The sequence below is a fragment of the Phyllostomus discolor genome, chromosome 13, assembly GCF_004126475.2.
Source record: "Phyllostomus discolor isolate MPI-MPIP mPhyDis1 chromosome 13, mPhyDis1.pri.v3, whole genome shotgun sequence".
Classification (NCBI taxonomy): Eukaryota; Metazoa; Chordata; class Mammalia; order Chiroptera; family Phyllostomidae; genus Phyllostomus; species Phyllostomus discolor.
The window spans coordinates 76,109,408-76,134,857 of NC_040915.2; the positions used below are offsets into that span (position 1 = coordinate 76,109,408).

Below are 25,450 nucleotides of genomic sequence, written 5' to 3' on the forward strand. Positions count from 1 at the left end.
CATTTTTAAATTTTTTTTGTAGATGTTGAGTTTTGTAAGTTCTTTATAAATTTTTAAGTTTATTTTATTGATTATGCTCTTATAGTTCTCCCAATTTTTCTCTCCCCTGTATCCTCCCTCCATCCTGCAGCCCCCCACCACTTGGCATTCCCCTCCCCCTTAGTTCATGTCCATGAATTGTACATATAAGGTGTTTGGCTTCTCTGTTTCCTATACTATTCTTAACCTCCCCCTGTCTATTTTATGTCTAGCAATTATGCTTCTTATTCCTTGTATCTTCTCCACCATTCTTCCTTCCCCACTGATAACCTTCCATGTGATTTCCATTTCTCTAATTCTGTTCCTGTTCTAGTTGTTTGCTTAGTTTTTGTTTTTGCTTTTTAGGTTCAGTTGTTGATAGTTGTGAGTTTGTTGTCATTTTACTGTTCACAGTTTTTTATCTTACTCTATTTCTTATATAAGTTTAACATTTCATATAATAAAAGTATGGTAATCATAAACTCCTTTAACATAACCTTATCTGGGAAGCACTTTATCTGTCCTTCTATTCTAAATGATAGCTTTGCTGGATAGAGTCATCTTGGATGTAGGTCCTTGCCTTTCATGACTTTGAATACTTCTTTCCAGCCCCTTCTTGCCTTTAAATTTTCTTTGAAGAAATCCACTCATAGTCTTATGGGCACCCCTTTATATAACTATCTTCTTTCCTCTTGCTGCTTTTAAGATTCCCTCCTTACCTTTAATCTTGGCTAATGTAATTATAATGTGCTTTGGTGTGTTCCTCCTTGGGTCCAACTTCTTTGGGACTCTCTGAGCTTCCCAGACTTCCTGGAAGTCTATTTCCTTTGCCATATTGGGGAAGTTTTCCTTTATTATTTTTTAAAATAAGTTTTCAATTTCTTGATCTTCCACTTGCTGTTTCTCTGGCACCCTTATCACTCAGATGTTGGAGCTCTTAAATTGTCCCATAGGTTCCTAAGCCTCTCTTCATTTTTTTTTTTTTGAATACTTGTTTATTCATTTTTTTTCCAGTTGGATGTTTCTTTCTTCCTTTTCTTCCAAGTTGTTGATTTGAGTCCCAGTTTCCTTCCCTTTACTGTTGGTTCCCTGTATATTTTGCTTTATTTCACTTTCTGTGGCCTTCATGTTTCCCTTCATTTTGCCACTGAGCTCAGTCAATTCTGTGAGCATCTTGATTACCAGTGTTTTAAACTCTGCATCAGATAAGTTGTCTATCTCCTCATCGCTTATCTCCCTTTCTGGAGTTTTGATGTTCTTTCATTTGGGCCATATTTCTTTCCCTCAGCACACCTGTTGTAAAGGGGCAGAGTCTTAGGTATTTGTCAGGTTGGGGTAACCCTGTATGCTGCATCATGGTGCTGTCTGTGGCTGAGGGGTCAGAGAGGAAACAAGGCCACTCAGTCGCTCTGCTCTGGCCCCACTATCCAACGAACTCTCCTGTTAGACTGGGAGTTTCTCCTGCCTTGACAACCCCCACAGTATTTTACAGCTAGAGGTTTTGAGTCTTTAGTTTCCCAGTCAGCCAGTTGTGCTTTGTCTACATGGTCTGCTGCCTTGCTGCAGGTCCTCTCTGCCCAGCTGCCTGTCTCCATCCTCCTACTGGTCTGGATGAATGTTTCTTTAACTCCTCGATTGTCAGACCTCCATGCAATTTGATTTTCTGGTGAATCTGGCTGTTTATTCTTTTTGAATTTGTTGTTATTTTTCTTTTGGTTGTGCAAAGAAGTGAAGCTTTTCTACCTATGCCTCTATCTTGGTCAGAACTCCTTATATTAATTTTTTATAAATTTTGGATATTAATCCCTTATCAGATGTATCAGTGAACATGTTCTCCTATCCTATGGGTTGTCTTTTTATTCTATTGACGATTTCCCTTGGTTTGCAAAATTTTTTCAGTTTGATGATGTCCCATTTGCTTATATTTTCTTTTGTTTCCCTTGCTGGGGAGATATATCTGATAAAATATTGCTACAAGCAATGTCCAAGATTTTGCTGCCTATGTTTTCTTCTAAAATTTTTATGGTTTCCAGTCTGATAAGTCTTTTTATTTTTATTTTATTTTTATTTTTATTGTTGTTCTAGTACAGTTTTCTGCCTTTTACCCCCATCCCAGACCAACCACCCAGACCTTCCCCCCTCCCTCCCACTTCCACTCTCTGCCTTGTTATTGTCCATGTCCCCTTTATACTTGGTCCTGCAAACCCTTCCCATTATCCCCTGTAATTCCCTCCCGTCTCCCCTCTGGTCACTATCAGCCTGTTCTCAATTTCAGTGTCTTTGGTTATATTTTGCTTGTTTCTTTGTTTTGTTGTTTAGGTTCCTGTTAAAGGTGAGATCATATGGTATTTGTCTCTCACTGCCTGGCTTATTTCGCTTAGCATAATGCTTTCCAGTTACATCCATGCTATTCCAAAGGGTAGGAGCTCCTTCTTTCTTTCTGCTGCATAGAATTCCATTGTATAAATGTACCATAGTTTTTTGATCCATTCATTTACTGATGGGCACCTAGGTTGCTTCCAGCACTTAGCTATTGTAAATTGTGCTGCTATGAACATAGGGGTGCAAAGGTTCTTTTGAATTGGTGTTTTAGTGTTCTTAGGATATAGTCCCAGCAGTGGAATTGATGGGTCAAAAGGCAGATCCATTTTTAGTTTTCTGAGGAAGTTCCATACTGCTTTCCATAGTGGTTGTACCAGTCTGCAGTCCCACCAACAGTGCACTAGGGTCCCCTTTTCTCCATAACCTCTCCAACACTTGTTTGTTGCTTTGTTTATCATTGCCATTCTGACTGGTGTGAAGTGGTATCTCACTGTGGTTTTAATTTGCATCTTTCTGATAGCTAGCAATACTGAGCATCTTTTCATGTGTCTCTGGATCATCTGTATGTTCTCCCTGGAGAAGTGTCTGTTCAATCCTTTGTCCATTTTTTTTTAATTGGGTTGCTTGTCTTCTTAGAGTGGAGTTGTGTGAGTTCTTTACATACTTTGAAGATTAAACCCTTGTCTGAGGTATCATTGGCAAATAGGTTTTCCCATACAGTTGGTTCTCTTTTTATTTTAATACTGTTTTCTTTAGCTGTGCAGAAGCTTTTTATTTTGATGAGATCCCATTTGTTGATTCTTTCCTTTATGTCCCTTGCTCTAGGGGACATGTTGATGAAAATATTGCTTGTGAAATATCTGAGATTTTCCTGCCTGTGTCCTTCTCTAGGACTTTAATGGTGTCACAACTTATATTTAAATCTTTTATCCACCTTGAATTTATTTTTGTGTATGGTGCAAGTGGTGCTTGAGTTTCATTTTTTTTGCATGTAGCTGTCCAGCTCTCCCAACACCATTTGTTGAAGAGGCTATTTTTACTCCATTTTATGTTGCTGCCCCCTTTGTCAAATATTGATCATAGAGATTTGGGTTTATTTCTGAGCTCTCTGTTCTGTTCCATTGGTATATCAGTCTATTTTTATGCCAGTACCAGGCTGTTTTGATTACAGTGACTTTGTATACAGCTTAATATCAGGTATTGTGATCCCTCCTACTTTGTTCTTCTTTCTCAAAATTGCAGCAACTATTCAGGGTCGTTTATGGTTCCATATATATTTTTGTAGTGTTTGTTTTATATCTGTGAAATATGCCATTGGTACTTTAATAGGTATTGCATTGAATCTGTAAATTGCTTTGGATAGTATGGACATTTTGACGATGTTAATTCTTCTGATCCATGAACATGGTATATGTTTCCATTTTTGTGTGTCTTCCTTGATCTCTTTCTTCAGTGTTGTGTAGTTTTCTGAATACAGGTCTTTTACCTCCTTGGTAAGGTTTATTCCTAGGTATTTTATTTTTCTTGTTGCTATATCAAATGGGATGCTTTTTCTTGATTTCTGCTTCTGATGTTTCATTGTTGGTATACAAAAATGCCTTTGATATCTGGATATTGGCTTTGTATCCTACTGTATTGCCAATTCACTTATTAGGTTGGCCAGTTTTTGGCAGAGTCTATAGGATTTTCTATATACACTATCATGTCATCTGCAAACAATGACAGTTCAATACATCTTTGATCCATTTTGATTTATTCTGTTTGTGGTATAAGAAGGTGGTCTAGTTTCATTTTTCTGCACATATCTGTCCAATTTTCCAAACACCATTTGTGTGCTTGCTTCATCTATTGAATATAATTGACTATAAAATCATGGGTTTATCTCTGGGCTCTCTATTCTGTTCCATTGATGTATGTGTCTGTTTTTATGCCAGTACCAGGCTGTTTTGATTACTATGGCTTTATAGAATAGCTTCATATGAGTTAACGTGATTCCTCTAACTTTGTTCTTCATTCTCAGGATTGCTATTGCTATGCAAGACCTTTTGTGGTTCAACATCAATTTTTGAAATATTTGTTTTAGTTCTGTGAAATATGTCATTGGATTCTTGATAGGAATTGCATTGAATCTATAAATTGCTTTGGGTAATGTTGGCATTTTAATGATGTTAATTATTCCTATCTATGAACATGGTATGTGCTCCCCCTTATTTGTATTTTCTTCAATTTATTTCATGAGTGTCTTATAATTTTCTGAGTACAGGTCTTTAACATCAATGGTTAGGTTTATTCCTAAGGATTTTATTCTTTTTGAAGTGATCGTGAATGGGATTGTTTTCTTAATTTCCCTTTCTGTTAGTTCCTTATTGGCATATAAAAAGGCAACTAAATTCTGGATATTAGGTTTGTGTTCCTGCTACTATGCTGAATTCAATTTTTCAGTTCTAGTAGCTTCTTGGTGGGATCTTTGAGGTTCTCTATGTACATCATCATGTCATCTGCAAATAAAGGCAGTTTTACTTCTTCCTGTCCAATTTGGATGCCTTTTATTTCTTCCTCTTGTCTGATTGCTATGGCTAGGGCTTCTAGTACTATGTTGAATAAGAGGTAAGAGTGGACATCCCTGTCTCATTCCTGATCTTAAGGGGAACACTTGTAGCTTTTGCTCATTAAGTATGATGCTGGCAGTGAGTTTGTGATATATGGTCTTTATTATGTTTAGGCATGTTCCCTCTATTCCCACTTTGCTGAGAGTTTTTATTATAAATGGGTGCTGATTTTACCAAAAGCTTTTTCTGCATCTATTGACATGATTATGTGGTTTTTTATCCTGTGCTTTGTGTATGTGGTAAATTTATAGATTTGCAAATGTTGTGCCAACCTTGCATTCCCAGAATAAATCCCAGTCAGTCATGGTGTATGCTCTTTTTGATGCATTACTGTATTCAGTTTGCTAATATTTTGGTGAGGATTTCAGCATCTATGTCCATCAGGGATATTGGCCTATAATTTTCCCTCTTTGTAGTGTCTGTATCTGGTTTTGGAATTAGGATAATGCTGGCCTTGTAAAATGAATTTGGGAGCCTTCCCCTCTCTTGTATTTTATGAAAGAGTTTGAGAAGGAGAGGAGCTAGTTCTCCTTGGAATGTTTGGTGAAATTCACCTGTGGAGCCATCCAGTCCAGGGCTTTTTTTTTTTTTTGCTCAGAGTTTTTTGATTATTGTTTCAATTTCATCAGGTGTAATCTGTCTATTCAGATTCTCTGATTTTTCCTGAGTTACTTTTGCAAGATTGTATATTTCCAGAAATTAATCCATTTCATCCAGGTTGTCTAGCTTGTCAGCATATAATCGTTCAAAATATTTTCTTGCAATCCTTTGTATTTCTCTGGTGTCAGTTGTTATTTCTCCTCTTTCTTTACTGATTTTATTTATTTGGGTCCTTTCTCTTTTTTTCTTGATGAATCTGGAGAATGTTTGTTGATCTTATCTTTTCAAGGAATCATCCCTTGGATTCATTGATCTTTTGTATCATTTTTTTTTTTTTTAGATTTTATTTATTTATTTTTAGAGAGGGAAGGGAGGGAGATAGAGAGAGAGAGAAACATCAATGTGCGGTTGCTGGGGGTTATGGCCTGCAACCCAGGAATGTACCCTGGCTGGGAATTGTATCATTTTTTTAAAGACGGTATTTTGGTTATTTCTGCTCTGATCTTTATTATTTACTTCCTTCTACTCACTTTGGGCTTTGTTTGTTGTTCTTCTTCAGGTTCCTTTAAGTGTGAAATTAGATAATTTATTTGAGGTTTTTTCTGGTTCCTTGAGATAGGCCTGTAATGCTATGAATTTCCCTCTTAGGATTGCTTTCCCAGTGTGCCACAGATTTTGGATTGTTGTGTCATCATTTTCATTTGTTTCAAGGTATCCTTTGATTTCTTCTTTGAGCTCATTGTTATCCCATTCATTGTTTATTAACATATTATTTAACTTCCATGTCTTTGTGCATTTTTCAGTGTTCTTCTTGTGATTGATTTCTAGTTTCATGGCATTGTGGTCAGAGAAGATGCTTGATATGATTTCAATCTTCTTAAATTTATTGAGACTTGTTTTTTTTTTGTCCTAACATGTGGTCTATCCTATAAAACATTCCAAGTGCACCTGAAAATTATGAACATTTTGCTGCTTTGGGGTGAAATGTTCTGAAGAGATCAATGCAGTCCATTTGGACTAATGTGTTGTTTAAGGCTACTGTTTCCTTGTTGATTTTCTGTCTGAAACTTCTATCCATTGAAGTCAATATACAGTTATAATCCCCATCTATGACAGTATTTTTGTTGATCTCTCCCTTTATGCCCATCAAGATTTGCTTTACATGTTTAGGTGCAACTATGTTGGATGCGTAAATGTTTACTAAGGATATATCCTCTCGTTAGATTGTTCCCTTTATCATTATGGAGTGTCCTTCTGTATCTCTCACTATAGCCTTGGTTTTAAAGTCTATTTTGTTGAATATAAGTTCTGCTACCCCAGCTTTCTGTTTTTGTTTTCCATTTGTGTGAAATAGCTTTTTCCATACTTTTTCTTTTAGTTTGTGTGTATCTTTCCATCAGTGATGAGGTGTATGTATGTATATATATCTTGTTTTCTTATCCATCAGATGTCCTCTGGTTTTGGTTGTAGCTTTAAGCCATTTACATTTAAGGTGATTATTGATAGATACATATTTCCTGGCATTTTCTTGTTAGACTTTTTTCCTGTGTTTTCCTTTTCTTCTTTTCCTACTTCTTCTTGTTCTCCTCTGCTGCCTTCTCCTTCTTCTTCTTCCTCTTCTTCTTCCCCACCCACTTCCCCTTTCCCTTCCCATTTTCATTCTCTTTCTAGCAAGCCCTATAACATTATTGTGGTAGTGCTTTATTGTTAACAAACTCCTTTAGCTTTTTCTTGTCTGGGAAGCTCCTTATTTCACCTTCAATTTTGAATGATAGCTTTGCTGGTTTAATAGCTTTCGTTCTAAATCCTTGTGTTTTTTTTGTTTTTTTTTTTTTTATCACTTTGAATATATCATGCCACTCTCTTCTGGACTCAAATGTTTTTGTTGAGTAATCAGATGCCAGTCTAACTGTTGCTCCCTTGTATGTCTTGTAGCTTTTAGGATTCTCTCCTTGTCTTTTAGGTTTGACACTTTAATTATGATGTGTCTCAGTGTAGGCCTCTTTGGATACAACTTCTTTGGGACTCTTTAAGATGCCTGGACTTGTGTGTCTTTTTCCACCACCAGATTAGGGAAGATTCCAGTCATTATTTCTTCAGATAAGTTCTTGATCCCTCGCTCTCTTCTTCTTCTTCTAGTATTCCCATAGTGTGGATATTGTTATGCTTCATGTCCTCCAAGATGTTTCATATGCTCTACTCATGTTTTAAAAATTATTTTTTTTCCATTTTGCTGCTCTGTCTGGGTGTGTTCTTTTCTACCTTGTCTTTCAAATCACTAACTTGATCCTGTTCATCTAGCCTACTGTTTATTCTTTCCAGTGTACTTTTTGTTTCAGATATCACATTCTTTATTTCTGAGTGGTCTTTTTTTATATTTTCTGTCTTTTTTCATGTTGTTGACTATCCCTATAATCATTACTCTAAACTCTCTATCTGATAAACTGCTTGCTTCCATTTCATCCTGTTCTCTTGTTCTTTCATCTGGTGTCTGTTTCCTTGTCTTCCCACTTTTGCTGCTTCTTTGTATTTTCTGCCTTAGCTGTTAAACTAACCAACCATTAAACTGATCAGCTGTTATCAAGCTGTAATCTAATCAAGCTGTGATCAGCAGCCTGGTTTAAGCACCACAGTGTAGGGCAGAGTAATTCCAGAGGGAGTGGTTATTGCATTCTCTCAGATTGACACCATTCAGAGGAATGCTCTGCCTGAGAAAGACAGCTCCTGCAGTATGGGGAATGAGTCAGCTCACTGATCCTGGCAGCTGTTCTTTCAGCTGTCTCCTCTGAGCCACCTACCCCAGACCCCCCCCTCAAGCATCTCTAGTCCACTCTGTCCTCCCTGTGCTGGAGTTCAGAGTGAGTTGCTGCAAACAAAATTTCTTTGTGCTGGCTTTTTAGAGGCTCTCTGTGTCTCCAGCCATCTCTCCCTGGCAAACGGACACCCTGCTGCCTTTCACAGGTTGATGTTATCTGGGTTCCTTTCCAGCTATGGTGCTGTAGGCTGGAGAACCCAACTTGGGGTTTAGACCTCACACTTCTCAGGGGACCTCCAAGACTCTGAAATATTCCTCTGGAACTTCAGATGCTGCCCATGGGAAACCAGCCAGTACTCTCACACCTCCTCTGCACTCCCTACCAATCATGATTTGGTGAAGTGGTTTCTTTTGTCTGTCCATGGTTATAAGGCTTCTCTCCAACTAAGTATTCAGTTGGTTATTTAGGATGATTTCTCTATAATTTTATTATTATTCCAGATTGGCACTGGGAGAAGGTTAGTGTAGCTTCCACTTACTCCTCCATCATCTTGGATCCCCTACCAGTGAATTTTTTTTGAGGACTTTTTCAACACATTTGCCCATTTCATGATGATGATTTGTGAGTGCACCTGCCCCACTGTGCTGAGCATTCAGCAGTTTTTGATGAAAAACAGCATGACCCCCATGCTCCACACTTCCTATTCACCTGCTTGCATCCTGAGCAACTTTTGTTTTTTTTCCCCCAGATGAAAGAAAAGTCCTTAAAGGAAAATGTTTTGCTGATATGCAAGTGGTAAAACACAAAAACGGTGGAAGCACTAAAAGGCATAAAAATTGATGAGTTCAAAAACTTTTGAGCAGCAGTAAAAGCATCTCAATAGATGTATTGCATCAAGTGGAGAATACTTTGAAAGGTGGCTGAAGTTTAAACATGTAAGAATAAATACACAATTAAAAAATAAATTCCACTATTTTAGGGCCCCCCTCATATACTAATTTCTTTTTAGTGTTTGGGCTTATTTCTGTATTTCTTGTCTTCCCACTAGTTGGTCTTTCTGTTCATGTTCCAGTATTAACTATTATTGAAGCCCTACAATACAGCTTATTACTGTATTGTAATAAACTTCATTACTGAATGAAGTTTATTTTTCATTACTGAAGCTTTACAATATACTTTACTGTCTCAGAAGATATGCTGCTGATTTAAAGATGTCCATTATTGTTTTGAGTATGTTGGTCTTATTTCCCCAAGTAGCTAATAAACTTAATTTGTTATATTTTTTACTCTTCCGTGGTAACCAAAAGAGTGCTAAGAACATGGCATGAGATTAATACTCATTTGATATTTTAAGACAAACTTTATAACACTAATACTGAGTTTCTCAACCCAAATGAAGTAATGAAAGCTGGGAGTGGTGATAGCTCTACATCTGGATTTCTACCACAGTCACCAATGTTTCTCTTTCCATGGCAGGGGGACTGACTGACTGACCTTTGTTCCAGGTGGGCAGGATGCATGGATTCCCTGAAGAGCAATGTAGTATGATAGAAGGAACTAGGGCTTTGGAGCCAGACTGACCTGGTTTGGGCCCTGGCTCTGCCACTAATTATCACTGCCACCTTGGGCAGGTAAGTTACTCTCTCTAAACCTCTTTTCCTCATCTGTAAAAATTGGTATTATAATATCTCCCTCATCAAGTAGTTGTTAAGATAAAATGAGGTTCTATTTTGTAAAGTTCCTCATGCAGTGCCTGGTGCTTCAACAATAGCTTCTGCTTTAACAGTAGGAGCTATTGTAGTAATGGTCATAGGGATTTTTTTAGTTATTCAATAAAAGCTTATTGGATGTGCAGAGAAACTATACAAGAAAACCTCTGATTACCAGACTTTGGACCCAGGACTCTGAAGTAGCAAAAGCTGCTTCCGAAAAAAAGGAAAAATGATAATGATATTCAGCATTGACTGACCACTAACCAGGTATCAGGAACTGGTGGCCTTATTTATGAAACATCATTATATTCAATTCTCACAGTGGATGGCAGACACCTCCCAGTCCTGACTCTACAGAGCTGCATACCTGCTACAGCACCAGGGGTTTCCCAGGTTCCCCAGGGCCTTTTGGCCTGGCCAGGGTCAGAGAGGCAACATTGTACTACAGGGAGGGGGAACACTGTCTCTGGAGCCACTTTTTCCTTGGGAAAGTTACTAATTTCTCTGAGTTTTGGGTTTCTCCTTTAGGAAATATAACTATTAATAGTACACTTTAAGGGGTTGTTGTGAGTAGTGAGGATGTATATAGCACTTAGAATAGCACCTGGCACATAGTCAGAGCTGAGTGACTGTTATGCATTCATTAGTTCTTTCATTTACTTTACTTTCACAATCTAGTACTTTGAGTGCCCCATTTTAAGGAACTGAAAGAATGATAGACTCAGCTGAATGAATTTTAAGGAGAGGTTAGTAATTGAGATGATTTACCTTCCCTTCCCCTCTAAGCCTATTTGTTCAACTTGGATTAAGAACTTTTCCAGTGCATTTACAAATAAGGTAACTGGGTAATAAATTATGTCATTTATAGGGCCTGCTAATATTGAAATATTATAGAACACCAGCATTCCACCTTGTTACTAATGAATTACAAGTTTAATAGGCAATTATGGTCTAACCCCCTTTTTCCTCTAAGCACCATTTCTCATATCTCGACCTGTGAATGTTGGATTGGGTTAATTCTTAGTATAATGAAGGGAAGAAAGGGATATTAATCCCACCTTTACTTCTCAGTAGTTAAAGTCATATCAAATATGGTTGCCAACAACTATAGTCAGATTGAATGGCTGAGTTGGGACTCAGTCTCCCACTGATTTTCTCTGCTTCTAAACTTCAAAATGATAAACTTAGCTGCATCCAAATGTGTCCAACCCCATGTGTCCAAGTGGTTGACACTTAACATCTTTAAATATTTTTTTATTTCTTTTTGCCAGTCACTGCCAATATCTCCTCAGGTGCTCACTTTTGGATCTTTTCCCCTGTCCTAAAATGCCAAGGTAAGGGAAGGTCTAGACTTCTTGTGATGAGTACTGGAAAATAAGTGGAGGAGGCAGGGATGGGGTCCAAGGCTGAGGATGAGGCAGGACAGATTCTGCTCCAAGTGCCTTGGATCCAGCTCTCCATTACTATGTACAGAGTAGGCAACTGGTGTCTGGACAAGACCTCAAGGCGGGGAGAGAAAAGGGTTGCTGATAAAAGGTCAGAAGAACAAGAAAGTGGTCTTCACATCCTTTATGATAAGCCACTATTTTTAAAACTATTTCCTCATCTTGCACTATTTTTAACCCTCTGGGTCCAAGCTCTGTAGGGGTAGGGAAACCTTCATCTTCAGAGGCAATGTTATAGAGGCTTGCTAACTCAATACATTTTCCTTCCCATGAATAGCAAAAAATGAGAGCTGTATTTAAGAGGAGAGCTCCTGGCCTTAGCCCTTCTACAAACAATTCTTCCCTATGATATCTCTGCTCACTGCATCTAGAAGCAATGGCTGGAGCATATACTATGCCCCACTGTCCAACAGAGCCATCCTAGAGAGTAGTTCAGCCACCATGTCATGGCTGCAGGAAAAGAGGAGACTCCTGTAGTAGGTATCAAGAGGAAGCAGGGAGAGCTTCTTTTTAAAACTCTTTTCCCCATTATGCATCATTTCAAGGCCCTTAGGTTCACAACTTGGTTTTATGGTTTGCAGGAAGGCAAGCTCTCTGACCAGACTGTGCTGACCCTGATGAATCCCAGGGTGGCTCTGGGTATTTACACAGACCTTAATAGGCATATTTATTTTACTGAAGTCATCAGAGGCCATTAGTCTGGACAGTTACTCCTATTGGCATCATTACTCCAACCACTCACTCAGGGATTGAGTCTGAATGAAAGGTATTAGCATCTTTTCTCTCCCTCCCCCCACTTCCTCTCTCAAGCTACATAACTCCAATTATGTGGAATGTAAATTAACTGTGAGCATTAAACTACAACACTGTTTCTGATTTTTCATCCAAATCCTCTTTTCCAAAATGCAAAGGGAGTTTATTCTCTAGGACCCTTGCTGGAGCACTTATTTAGAACTTAACCCATTGAGCATCAACATGTAGCCTTTTCATACAGTTGGGTCTAAACAGAAATTTGCTGTAGCTAATGAGATTCAGATGGGAAAATGCACTATGGCAGATCAGCCAAAGACCAATGGTGGTTTCTCCTTCCAGGTTTTTCCTATTGTAATGTTCTAAATGTAAGCAAATTATTTCAGTACATAGTATATCAGTATAGTGTGTGGGTTGAGAGCATAAACTTTGGGTTTAGAGGGTAAATTCAGACTTTGCTGCTGAGATCATATAACTTTAGGCAAGTTAAAAAACTCTTCTGAGTTTCAGGTTATCCTCAACTAATTGGCTTATTGAAAAGAATAAATGAGATAATGTTGATGAAATATTTAGCACTGGGATTGGCTCAGAGCAAGCCATTAGCATAAAAAGAATACCACTTGCATGGGTAGAATATACTGCTGTGCTTTCAACTACCTGATTTTATCCTCCTGATGTTTTTTTGTAGCATAAAGGGTATAGACAACATCATTATCAAAGCATTATCAGGGGGGATACTAAGAACCAGGGAAGAAAAGTGAAATGCTTCAAGGTTACACTAATCCTTAAGGACAAAGTAAGGCTAGAATCCATGGCCTCTAATTCTGTTTCTAATACTCTTAACACCTTGCTATGCTTCATAAGCACAAAGTCTGATACATGATATATTTAAATCAAATAGAATAACACACTTAAATAAAGCCTATAAATACCAGTACAATGAGGTTATAGAATTAACTAACCTACTAACTCTTCCCCTATTAGGGCTTCTTATTTTTATTTACATTTAATCTTTATTATATTTTTTCCATTCTCCTACTAGGCCTTTTTCAGAATTTTAATGTGCACTTGCTGAGTCCATATGTCACGTACAGTGTTCTGTTTTTTTACATAAATGATTGGGTCAAGATGGCAGCATAGGTAAATGCTGTGTTGCTTCCTCTCACAACCACATCAAAATTACAACTAAACTACAGACAACCATCACTGCCTGATGTCCTATAACTATTTACAGAAGAATTCACATCAAGACTGGTAGGAGAGGTAGAGAGATGGAACGGGCTTGTCCTACACCCTCATGTGGCAGATAAGAATCAGGAGGGATATCTCAACTGGGGAGGTGCCCCCGAGGAGCAAGTCTCCCCAGCCTGAGGCTCCCCACCCTAAGGTTCCAGTGCTGGAAAAAGAAGTTCCCAATACTTCTGACTGTGAAAACCAGAAGGGGTCATGGCTAAGTGAGAGGGAGGATTCCTAGAGTCCCAGGCATTCCTCTTGAAAAACACAGACATAGACTTATTCACTGATGGACTCTCTCATTCTGAGCTCCAGCACTGGGACAGCAGCTTGAAAGGAGCTAGGGATAAGAGGAGAAGCTGAATTGTCTGGTTTCTGGGCAAGGGCTGGAGGAACAGTTTTCTCCCAGATAGAAGTGCTGGAAGAAGCCATTGTTCTTTTGCTGAGCCCTTCCCCACCAAGCTGCACACACAGGGGAGCACCATATCTGAGTCTCCAGCATCCTGGCAAAAACCATTTGCCCCACTGGGGTGATTCTCTATGACCCCACTCCACCTAACTTGCAAGCCCATCCAAGCTGCTTCAAGTGGCTTTTCTGTACAAATGGTCTGTCTTTGCTCATGCTATGAACTTTCCTAAAATCTCTCAAAGTTTCACAACCCCCAAACAAGTAGCATCTGTCCTCAACATGCCCCACATGACTTGCTGACCAATCCCAAGCCTGGCACTAGTGGCAACTGGCCTCAGTTTGCAGCTTAGTCTCTCTCAAACACCTCTAAGACCAGTACAAGTGGCAACTATCTGCAAATCACTTTGTAGCTCATACCAAGTGGCCCCAAGCAGAGCACAGGCAGCAGCTGACATTGGCCTGCATCAAAGTTTATCTAGAGAGGCCCCAGAACTAATATACCTGGTGGCCAGTTTCAAACCATGCCAGAGGACCATCCAAACACCTCCACAAACAACAAACCCATAGAGCATGCACCAGAGCATTGCTAAAGTGAATCCTGCTCCATAGGGTCAGATCCTACACAACAGCTCCTCTGCTCTAATCATGGCCAGTCTTCACAAACAAACATCCTGAGCAGTCAGCCAACAATAAAAACATCAGTTACAACAAGAGGGCATATACAACCCACATAAGGAATACATCTGGAATACCCAGCTCAGTTGACCAGGGAGGCTGTGCCATTGGGCTCCACAGGATACCTACTACATAATGCCACCCTGACAAGAGCAGGAGATATAGCAGTTATCCTAATATATAGAAACAAGTACAGGAAGGCTGCCAGCATGGGGAAACATAGAAGTATTCCCCAAATGATAGAATAGGACAAAACTCCAGAGAAAGAACTAAACAAAATGGAGACAAGCAAGCTACTAGACGCAGAGTTCAAAGGATGCTTAATAATCTCAGTGAAAATGTCAACAAAGAGATAGGAAATATTAAAATGGAGATAGAAAACACAAAAAAGAACCTGTCATAAATGAAGAGTATAATAACTGAAATGGAGAGTACATTAGAGGGAATCAACAATAGATTAGATTAAAAAGAGGACCAACAATTTGGAAGATAAGGTAACAAAAATATCTAATCAGAATAACAATAAGAAAAATTTTTTAAAATGAGGATGGGGCAAGACTGAAGATGGTGGCAAGGTAGGTGGGAGCTGAACCCACTTGCTTGCAGACCCAACTGGGACACATAGCTGATCTTCTAAAGAACAGAGTGAACAGCCAGTGGAATCCCAGTTTATATGAAGTTTGGGAGCCAAAGGTTGCAGAGGACACTTAAAATGGACAGTAAGGTGATTTTCTTGGCCGATGGGAAGGTCCCCAGGCCTCTTGCCAGAGACTGTGGCTGCCACAGAAACATTGGAGGAGAGCTGGGTCAGTGATTGCAACTTGGTGGCTCCCTCCCCTCTCAGGGTGGGGAAGTCAAAGAGCCATGCCAGGAGAAACCTGGATGTGTAAAGTTGCTGAGGGGATGAGGAGGTAGTAAGAGATATACATCCAGTGGTATACCCGGCTAGGACAGTGGTTACTTGCTGGGTCAGTACAAGAGAACTTAAGGAGTCAGGTGACACCTGGGATGGGAGAAGAGATGGGCCATGACTTGCCATGACATGGAGAGACTCTGAACTTGACAGAGAGTTGGTCTGTGTGGAAAGCCAGGAGCTTGGTAGGAATGGCCAGCTGCACCCAAGGGAACCTTTCTCTAGGAAAAGGATCTCAGCTGCTGTGCAAGGACCTCAGGGCAGGGACTGGGCCAAAGAAGAGGGAGAAATAGGGGCACAATTTGCTCCCACTCAAGGTGCTTCATGGATTGATCAAAGGGAGCAGCGGGGGCTCAGAGAGGTAGCAGCACCCAGGGAGACTTCTTTCAATAGGGGACAGAGCAGCCCTGAAGGGACTTCAAGCCTGCACAGCGTCCAGGCCAACAAAGGGTGGGGGACATGATTTGCTCCCATTCAATGCACCTCACAGACTGGTCAAAGGGTTTCACAATGAGGTGGACTATAGGCACCAGCCTGGAACATATGCACAGAGTCCATAGTGCAGACCAAATGGTGCTCTGAGGGTGTGGGCTGGAAACTGGGCACTTGTGATTATTGTAGCCCAGATGGAGCAGCATCCTCCTGGAACCACAGGAAAGGGAAAAAATGGGCCCCAGCCCCTCTCTGCCTGTAGCATATGGGAAGACCAGCAAAATCCACTTGGCAGGTTTAAAGTCAGCAGGAAGCTTTGTTTTTTTTTTTTTAATGGTAAGACAGTAAGGCCTGGAGCTGTGAGAAAACCAGAGACAGATTCAGAAAGAAGTCAGAAGGTAAACAGCAACAGCTGAGATAAATTTCACTTTGAACAGCATACAAGACAAGGTGAGAGTTGTGAGTACCAGATAACCTGCTGGAGGAGAGAAGCCACCAACAGGTAAATCCCAAGTATGATAAGAGAGCACACACAAACAGAAGAAAGGGCAACCCTAGAACATCCGGACAAGGAGATCAAAGAGATCTTACCACCAAGTCCCACAGAACTCCTACCACAGAAGTTCACCCTACAGAGACAGTTGGCAAGGCAGAGCATCCAGAATTGCAGAAACAAACAAAAAGAGTCACCTAAAATGGGGACACAAAGAAAGAACACACAATCTAAAAGAATAGAAGGCTCCCCAGTAAAACAGCTAAATGAAACAGAGGCAAGCAACCTATCAAACATAGAATTCAAAAGAATGGTTATAAAGATGCTCAAGGAATTCACTGATGGAACTTCAAGGAACTAAGCAGGAACTACAACATTATATAAAAAGAAGTGGAAACTATAAACAAGTACCAGGAAGAAATGAAGAATATCTGAAATAAAAAGTACACTAGAAGGAATTACAATCAGGCTGGATGAAGCAGAGGACTGAATCAGTGAGCTGAAAGACAATATAGAAATAAATACCCAGGTAGAGTGGCTGCACAAAAGAAGACTCAAAAAACATTAAAACAGCTTAGGGGAACCCTAAGACAACATGAAATGCAACAACATTCGATCATAGGAATACCAGATGAAGAAAAGGAGCAAGGGACAGGAACCCTGCTTGAAAACATTAATGAAAAAAACTTCCTGAACCTGGAAAAGGAAAAACCACACAAGTTCAGGAAGCACAGAGGGTCCCAATCAAGATGAACACAGAGGCCTACTCCAAGACACATCATAATTAAAATGCCAAGTATTAAAGGCAAAGAGAGGATCTTGAAAGCAGCAAGGGAGAAATAAAAAGTAACACACAAGGGAGATCCAAAAGGCTAGCAGTCTATTTCTCAACAGAAACACTACAAACCAGAGGGAATGGTAGGAAATATTCCAAGTAATGAAAAGCCACTACTTCATAAGGTTCTCAATTAAAATGAAGATGAAGTAAGGAGTTTCCCAGACAAAAGAAGGCTGAAAGAATATACCTCCACCAAACCAGTACTGCAAGATATTCTAAACGGACTGTTTTAAGAAGAGGAAGAAAAAGAGCCTTGGCTGTTGTGGCTCAGTGGATTGAGTGCTGGCGTGTGAACCTAAGGGTCACAAGTTTGATTCCCAATTAGAGCATATGCCTGGGTTGAGAGCCAGGACCCCAGTAGAGGGCATGTGAGAGGTAAGCACACATTGGTGTTTCTCTCCTTCTCTTTCTCCTTCCCTTCCCCTCTCTCTAAAAGTAAATAAACCTTTAAAAAAGAAGAGTAAGAAAAACAGCAAGAGAGAGGAACACAGGTACAAAGGGGGGGAAATGAAAAAATACCTATCAATGATAATCTTAAATGTTAATGGTTAAGTGCCCCAATCAAAAGTCATAAGATAGCTAAATAGAAAAGAAAACATGACCTACACATATGTTGCTACAAAAGACCCACCTCAGAAAGAAAGACATACAAAGGTTGAAAATGAAGGGTTGGAAAAAATATTCCAACAAATGGACAGGAAAAAAAATGGGGTAGCAATACCCATACCAGACAAAACAGACTTCAAAATGAAGGCCATAAAACAAGAAATAGAAGGACACTTTGTAATACTCAAGAATCTATCAAGAAGACATAAACATTATGAATATATATATATATATATATATATACCCAACATAGGGGCACCCAAACACATAAGGAATATCTTGGAGGACTTCAAAAAATATATAGACTGCAACACACTTATACTGGGAGAATTTAACACCCCAGTGTCAAAAATGGATAGATCTTTCAAAACATAATATCAACAAGGATTCTGCAGCATTGAACAACACCCTACATCAAATAGAATTAACTGATACATATAGAACCTTTCATTCCAAACAAACAAAATACACATTCTTTTAAAATGCACATTGAATATTTCCAAAGATAGACCACATGACAGGACACAAAACAAGCCTCAACAAATTCAGGAAAATTGAAATCATAGCAAGCATCTTTTTTTTTTTTTTTTTTTGAATACAAGAGCCTGAAACTAGAAACCAACCTCAAGGAAAAAACTCAAAAATACTCAAATTCATTGTGATTGATAGCATGCTATGAAACAATGAATGGGTTAATAATGAGATCAAGTAAGAAATGAAAAGTTTCTGGAAACAAATGAAAATGAACACACGATAGTCCAAAACCTATAGGACACAGCAAAGTCAGTCCTGAAAAGCGATTTCATAGTGATACAGTCTTACCTAAAGAAGATAGAAACATTTCAAATAAACAACCCCAACCTACATCTACAATAACTGGAAGAACAACAACAACTCCCAGAGAGAGTAGAAGGAAGGAAATAAGCAAGATCAGAGCAGAATTAAATGACATAGAGACGAAAAGAACAATTCAAAGGGCCAATAAATCCAGGAGCTGGTTCTTTGAAAAGATAAACAAAATTGACAAGCCACTAAGCAGACTCATCAGGAAAAAAAGAGGACCCAAATAAATAAAATCAGAAATGAAAGAGGAGAGATTACAACTGATACCACAGAAATACAAAAAATTGTAACATATTATTACAAACAACTATATGCCAAGAAATTTGAAAACCTGGGAAAAATGGACAAATTTCTAGAAAAATATAACCTTCCAAAACTGAATGAAGAAGCACATAGCCTGAACAGCCCAATAACAGCTCGTGAAATCTAAACAAAAAATCAAAATGTAATAAAAAATTCCCAGCACACAAAAGCCCTGGACTAGATGGTTTCACAGGAGAATTTTACAAGCCATTTAAGGAAGAGTTAACCCCTATCCTCCTCAGACTATTCCAAAAAGTTCAAGAAGAGGGAAGACTCCCAAAGACTTTTTATGAAGCCAGCATCAACCTAATCCCAAAACTGGGTAAAGACACAACAAAGAAAGAATACTATAGGCCAATATCACTGATGAACATAGACACTAAAATCCTCAGTGAAATATCGGCAAACCACATCCAGCAATACATTATAAAGATCATACATCATGATTAAGTGAGATTCATCCCAGGGATGCAAGGATGGTTCAATATTCACAAATCAATAAATGTAATACATCACAGAAACAAGGAAAGATAAAAATCACATGATCATATCAACAAAGGCAGAAAAAGCATTTGATAAGGTACAGCACCCATTTATGGTGAAAACTCTTGAAGTTGGAATAGAGGGAGCATTCCTCAATATAATAAAGGCCATATACTAGAGACTTACATTCAACATCATACTCAATGGGCAAAAACTTAGAGCTTTCCCACTAAGATCAGGAACAAGACCAGGATTTCCACTTTCACCACTTCTATTCAACCACTTCTATTGGAGGCCCTAGCCACAGTGATAACAGGAGAAAAAGAAATAAAAAGCATCCAAATTGGAAAAAAAGGAAGTAAAACTGTCACTCTTTGCAGATGACATGATAGTGTACATATAGATTCCACCTATAAAAACCCTATAGACTCCACCAAAAAACTACTCAACCTAATAAGTGAATTTGGCAAAGCAGCAGAATACAAAGTCAATATTCAGAAATCAAGGACATTTTTATATGCCAACAATGAAATGTTACAGAGAGAAATCAGAAAAAAATCCCATTTGCTATAGCAACAAGAAAATTAAGGTACCTAGGAATAAACCTAACCAAGGAGGTAAAAGACCTATACTCAGAAAACTACATAACACTGAAGAAAAAAATTAAGAAGGACACAAATAAATGAAAGCATGTACCGTGTTCATGGAGAAGAAGAATTAACATCATCAAAATGTTCATACTACTCAAAGCAATTTATAGATTCAACACAATCCCTATTAAAATACCAGTGACATATTTCACAGATACAGAATAAACATTTCAAAAATTTACATGGATAGAACCATAAACAACCCAGAATAGCATCAGCAATTTTGAGAAAGAAGAACAAAGTAAGAGGGATCACAATACCTGACATCAAACTATATTACAATTCCACAGTAATCAAAAGAGTCTGGTACTGGCATAAGAACAGACACATAGACCAATGGAACAGAACAAAGAACTCAGAAATAAACCCAAGTCTCTATGGTCAATTAATATTTGGCAAAGGGGACAGAAGCATAAAATGGAGTAAAAAAAACAGCTTCTTCAATAAATGGTGCTGGGAGAGCTGGACAGCTACATGCAAAAAAAATGAAACTCGATCACTGACTTACACCAGATACAAAAACAAAGTCAAGATGCATAAAAGACTTAAATATAATTCACAACACCCTTAAAAGTCCTAGAGGAGAACATGAGGATGAAAATCTCAGAAATTCCACGGAGCAATATTTTTACAGATATGTCTCCTAGAGCAAGGGACATAAAGGAAAGAATAAACAGGTGGGACTTCATCAAAATAAAAAGCTTCTGCACAGCTAAAGAAAAAACATCAGCAAAATGAAAAGGGAACCAGCCATATGGGAAAATGTATTTGCCAATGATACCTCGGACAAGGGTTTGATCTCCAAAATATATAAAGAACTCGCATGACTCTACTCCAGGAAAACAAACAACCCAGTTAAAAAATGGGAAAAGGATCTGAATAGACACTTCTCCAAGGATGGCATACAGAGAGCCCAGAAACATATGAAAGGATGCTCAGCATCACTAGCCATCAAAGAAATGCAAATTAAAACCACAATGAGACACCACTTCACATCAGTCAGAATGGCCATCATAAACAAATTAACAAACAAGTGCTGGCGAGGCTGTGGAGAAAAGGGAACCCTAGTGCATTGTTGGTGGGAATGCAGACTGGTGCAGCCACTGTGGAAAATAGTATGGAATTTCCTCAGAAAACTAAAAATGAAACTGTCTTTTGATCTGGCAATTCTTCTGCTGGGATTATATCCTAAGAATCCTGAAATACTAGTTTGAAAGAATCTGTGCACCCCAATGTTCATAGCAGCAGAATTTACAATAGCCAAGTGTTGGAAGCAACCTAAGTACCCATCAGTAAATGAGTAGATCAAAAAACTGTGGAACATTTACACAATGGAATACTATGCAACAGAAAGAAAGAAGGAGCTCCTACCATTTGCAACAGTATAGATGGATCTGTAGAACATTTTGCTAAGTGAAATAAGCCAGACATTGAAAGATAAATACCACATGATCTCACCTATAAGTGGAACCTAATCAGCAAAACAAACAAGTGAACAAAATAGAACCAGAGACATTGAAATTAAGAACAAACTGATAGTCACCAGAGGGGAGGTGGGAGGGGGATAATTGGAGGAAAAAGGGAAAGGATCATCAGGAATGTGTGTAAAGGACTCATAGACAAAGACAAAGCAGGGCTAGGATCGAGGGTGGGATGAACGGGATGGTGGGAATGATTAAGGGAAAATGGAGACAACTGTAGTTGAATGACAATAAAAATATAGAAAAAAGGATGAGGATGGTTTAAGGGGCCTCTGGTACAACATGATGTGTACCCACACTCAAGGCATGCGGGTGCCAGAAAGAGAAGAGAAAGAGTAAGAAATTGTAAACCTATTTGAAGAAATAATGATGGAAATCTTCCCTAATCTGGTGAACAAAATACACACACTAACCCGGGAAGCACAGAGGGTCCCAAACAAATTGGACCCAAAGAGGCCACAACAAGAAACATCACAATTAAAATGCCAAAGGGCAAATACAAAGAGAGAACTTTAAGAGCAGCAAGAGAAAAGCAGTTAGTTACCTACATGGAGTCCCCTGTAGGGGACTGTCAGCTACTTTCTCAACAGAAACTTTGCAGGCCAGAAGCGACTGGCACAAAATATTCAAAGTAATGAAAAGCAAGGACCTACAACCAAGGTTACTCTACCCAGTGAAGCTAGCATTTAGAATTAAAGGATACATAAAGAGCTTCCCTAACAAGAGGAATCTAAAGGAGTTCATCACCAGCAAACCAATATTACAAGAAATCTTAAAGGGACTTCTTTTAAAGAAGGAAAAAACATTAAAAATATGAGCGATAAAATGGCAATAAGTACATATCTATAAACAATTACTTTAAATGTAAAGACTAAATGCTCGAATCAAAAAACATAGGATGGCTGAATGAGGAAAACAAGATCCATACATATGCTGTTTCCAAAAGTCTCACTTCAGATCAAAAGACACACACAGATTGAAATTTAAAAAACAGTAAAAGACATTTTATGCAAAAGGAAACAAACCAACAAAAAAACTGGGATGGCAATACTTACACCAGACAAAACAGACTTTAAAAGAAAATCTATAGCAACAGACAAAAAAGGGCCCTAGAAATTTCTCTTCTGGGTATTTATCCAAAGACAGGCAAAATACTAACTGAAAAGGATATATGCATCCATATGTTCATTGCAGCATTATTTACCATAGCCAAGATGTGAAAGCAACCTAAGGGTCCATCAACAGACAAGTGGATAAGAAATAGACATGCATACAATAAAATATGACTCTGCCATAGAAAAAAAATGAAATCTTGCCATCTGCAACAACATGGATAGACCTAGAGGGTGTTACACTGAGTGAAATAACTCAGAAAGAGGAAGACAAATACCATAATATTTCACCTGTATGTGGAATCTAAAACACAAAATAAATGAGCAAACAGAACAGAAACAAATTCATAAAAATAGAGAACATTTTGATGGTTGTCAGATGGGAGGGGGCTTGTGGGATTGGATGAAAAATAAGAAGGTATTCAGAAATACAAAGCCCTGGCTGGCATAGCTCAGTGGATTGAGCATGGGCTGCAAACCAAAGTGTCGCAGGTTCAATTCCCAGCCAGGGTACATGCCTGGGTTGCAGGCCACGGCCCCCAGCAACCACACATTGGTGTCTCTCTCTCTCTCTCCCCCTCCCTTCCCTCTCTAAAATAAATAAATAAAATCTTTAAAAAAAAAAGAAATACAAATTGGTAGCTACAAAATCATCATGGGGATGTAAAGTCCAGCACAGGGAATCAAGTCAATAACATTGTAATAACTACTATGATGTCATAGGGGTACTAGGCCTATCAGGGTGATCACTTTGTAAGTTACATAAATGTTTAAGCACTATGTTGTATACCTGAAACTAATGTAATATTGTATATCAACTGTAATTGAAAAATAAGAATATTTAAAAAATTAAAATACAATAAAATTTTAAAAATAAGAAATGATCATATTTCATCCTCAGAGCAGCATGTAAAATAAGTGGTATTAACTCAATTGCATAGATAAAGAAATGGAGGCTCTGGGAGATTATACATGTTGTTGCAGACAACAAATAATTCCAAAGTGCATGTCCTTATATGGCTCTACTCCATTTTCTCAGACACCTATGAAGATGGGAGCCTGACCTGCCCACACCAATCAGGACACAAGGTGAGATAAGAGGAAGGACTCACAACATGCTGTGTAATTCCTCCAGCCGGTCACTGCAATTCCCTGAGTCTGGCAGGTGCTGGCATAGTTCTGCAGCCAGCTGCAGGCGGTCTGCACTGCACCCCCATCAATGCAAGAGTCAAACAGGCAGTTCTTATAGAAGAAGGTGGGATTGACTTTGCTGTGACATTTGGTGAAGCCAGAGTTCTGGTTGGGGATCAGGCTACACAGCTGCTGCACCTTTGAGAAACCTTCTACCTTGGCACAGGAAGGGCAGCGGTCCCCGCAGCCAACCTGGCAGAAAGTGTCCCTCTTCACCCAGCTCTGCCCAAACTCATTGATACTGGATGCAAGCAGACCCATAGGCATCTCTAGATCATCATCTGGGTTGCTGTTATAGCGGCCACATAAGCCGTATGTGCTGTTCTGCATGTTCCGAGGGACAGTGATTGACAGGAAGGTCTTCCAGTCATACACAACCTTCAGGCCAAAATCAGTTTCCACCACTACATGGAAGCCAAATGAGAAGATATTTATCTTGCCTTGTCCCAATTTCAGGGGTAGATACAGCCGTTCATTGTTAACCTGCAAGAGAAAGAGGGTTGAAGTAGAGAAATTTCAGAGATCTCCCAGCTCTTCTCCTAATAATTAGTCTTCAGACAGGTAGTTCCGAAGGGTGATTTCAGCAGGTTGAATACAATCTTTGCATTTAGATTTGTTTATGTCAGTCAACTACTATATTAGGACTTGAACAGGTTTAAATAACTATCCTTTGTATACTAATACACCTATTTATTTCAGAGACTTCTGTTTATATAGCATTATTTCCTCCTGGAGTTCCAACAATTTCCTCCAGTGTAATGAGAGAGTAATTAGAATTTAATGAAAGGTTAGACTAAAATACCCAAACCTGGAATTCTTGTGTTTCTATTTCCATCTCTATTGTGGAATTAATTTAGGCAAGCCCAAATTTCTTAATGTCTTTGGGGGATGGAGATTATATATATATAATCTTTTTTCCTGAAGAATGACTTTATTTGCTGGTCCCTCTGCCTAGAATACCATTCCTCACCCAACAACATCCCTCTCTTCCTGCAGACCCTGCTCAATTGTCGTATCTTCTATTAAGCAAGATCATTTGAGCCTGTGGTCAGAATTAATTAGTCCTTCATCTGGGCAACCAGAACATGTTATTTATACTATATCTTGTATTCTTCTCCACCTTCAGCCAAGATCAAGCATATATGCACTGCTGTTGAAGCACACATCTCAATCTGCCTTATAGTATGGTTGGTTGTCTACATTTCTAGCTCCTCTACAAGATTATGATCGATATGAGGGCAGGATCCATACTTTATTGATCTTTATATCCACCTTTCCCTGGCTACCTACCAGGCAGCCAGAACAATGCTTACACAAAAAGGACATTTGACACATGTTTCCTCCCATATACTTTTTCTTTAAAAATACAACTTTATTTTTGACACTATTACAGATATCCCCCATTTTCCCCCTTTTCCTCTCATACACTTTTAAGTGCAGAAATGCAAAACTCCCTTAATGTAAAACTCCAGAACTGCACTCCCTTTGAATTATTTTGATTCAGATGAGCCGAATTCTGTAACTCTTGCTAGGTGAGTGCATAATGGAAAACAGAGACAGCTTCTCCTAGTGGGAG

The 25,450-nt window shown here is 38.9% G+C and overlaps 1 protein-coding gene across 1 annotated transcript in view; it reads right to left on the bottom strand.

Annotated features, from left to right (window-relative positions):
- TECTA (tectorin alpha) overlaps positions 1-25,450 on the bottom strand; it is a 130,946-nt gene that overhangs the window by 43,278 nt on the left and 62,218 nt on the right. The window contains exon 11 of the mRNA XM_036014145.1: positions 23,796-24,357. Coding sequence (XP_035870038.1) covers positions 23,796-24,357 — 562 coding nt within the window. The remainder of the gene's footprint in view (positions 1-23,795; positions 24,358-25,450) is intronic.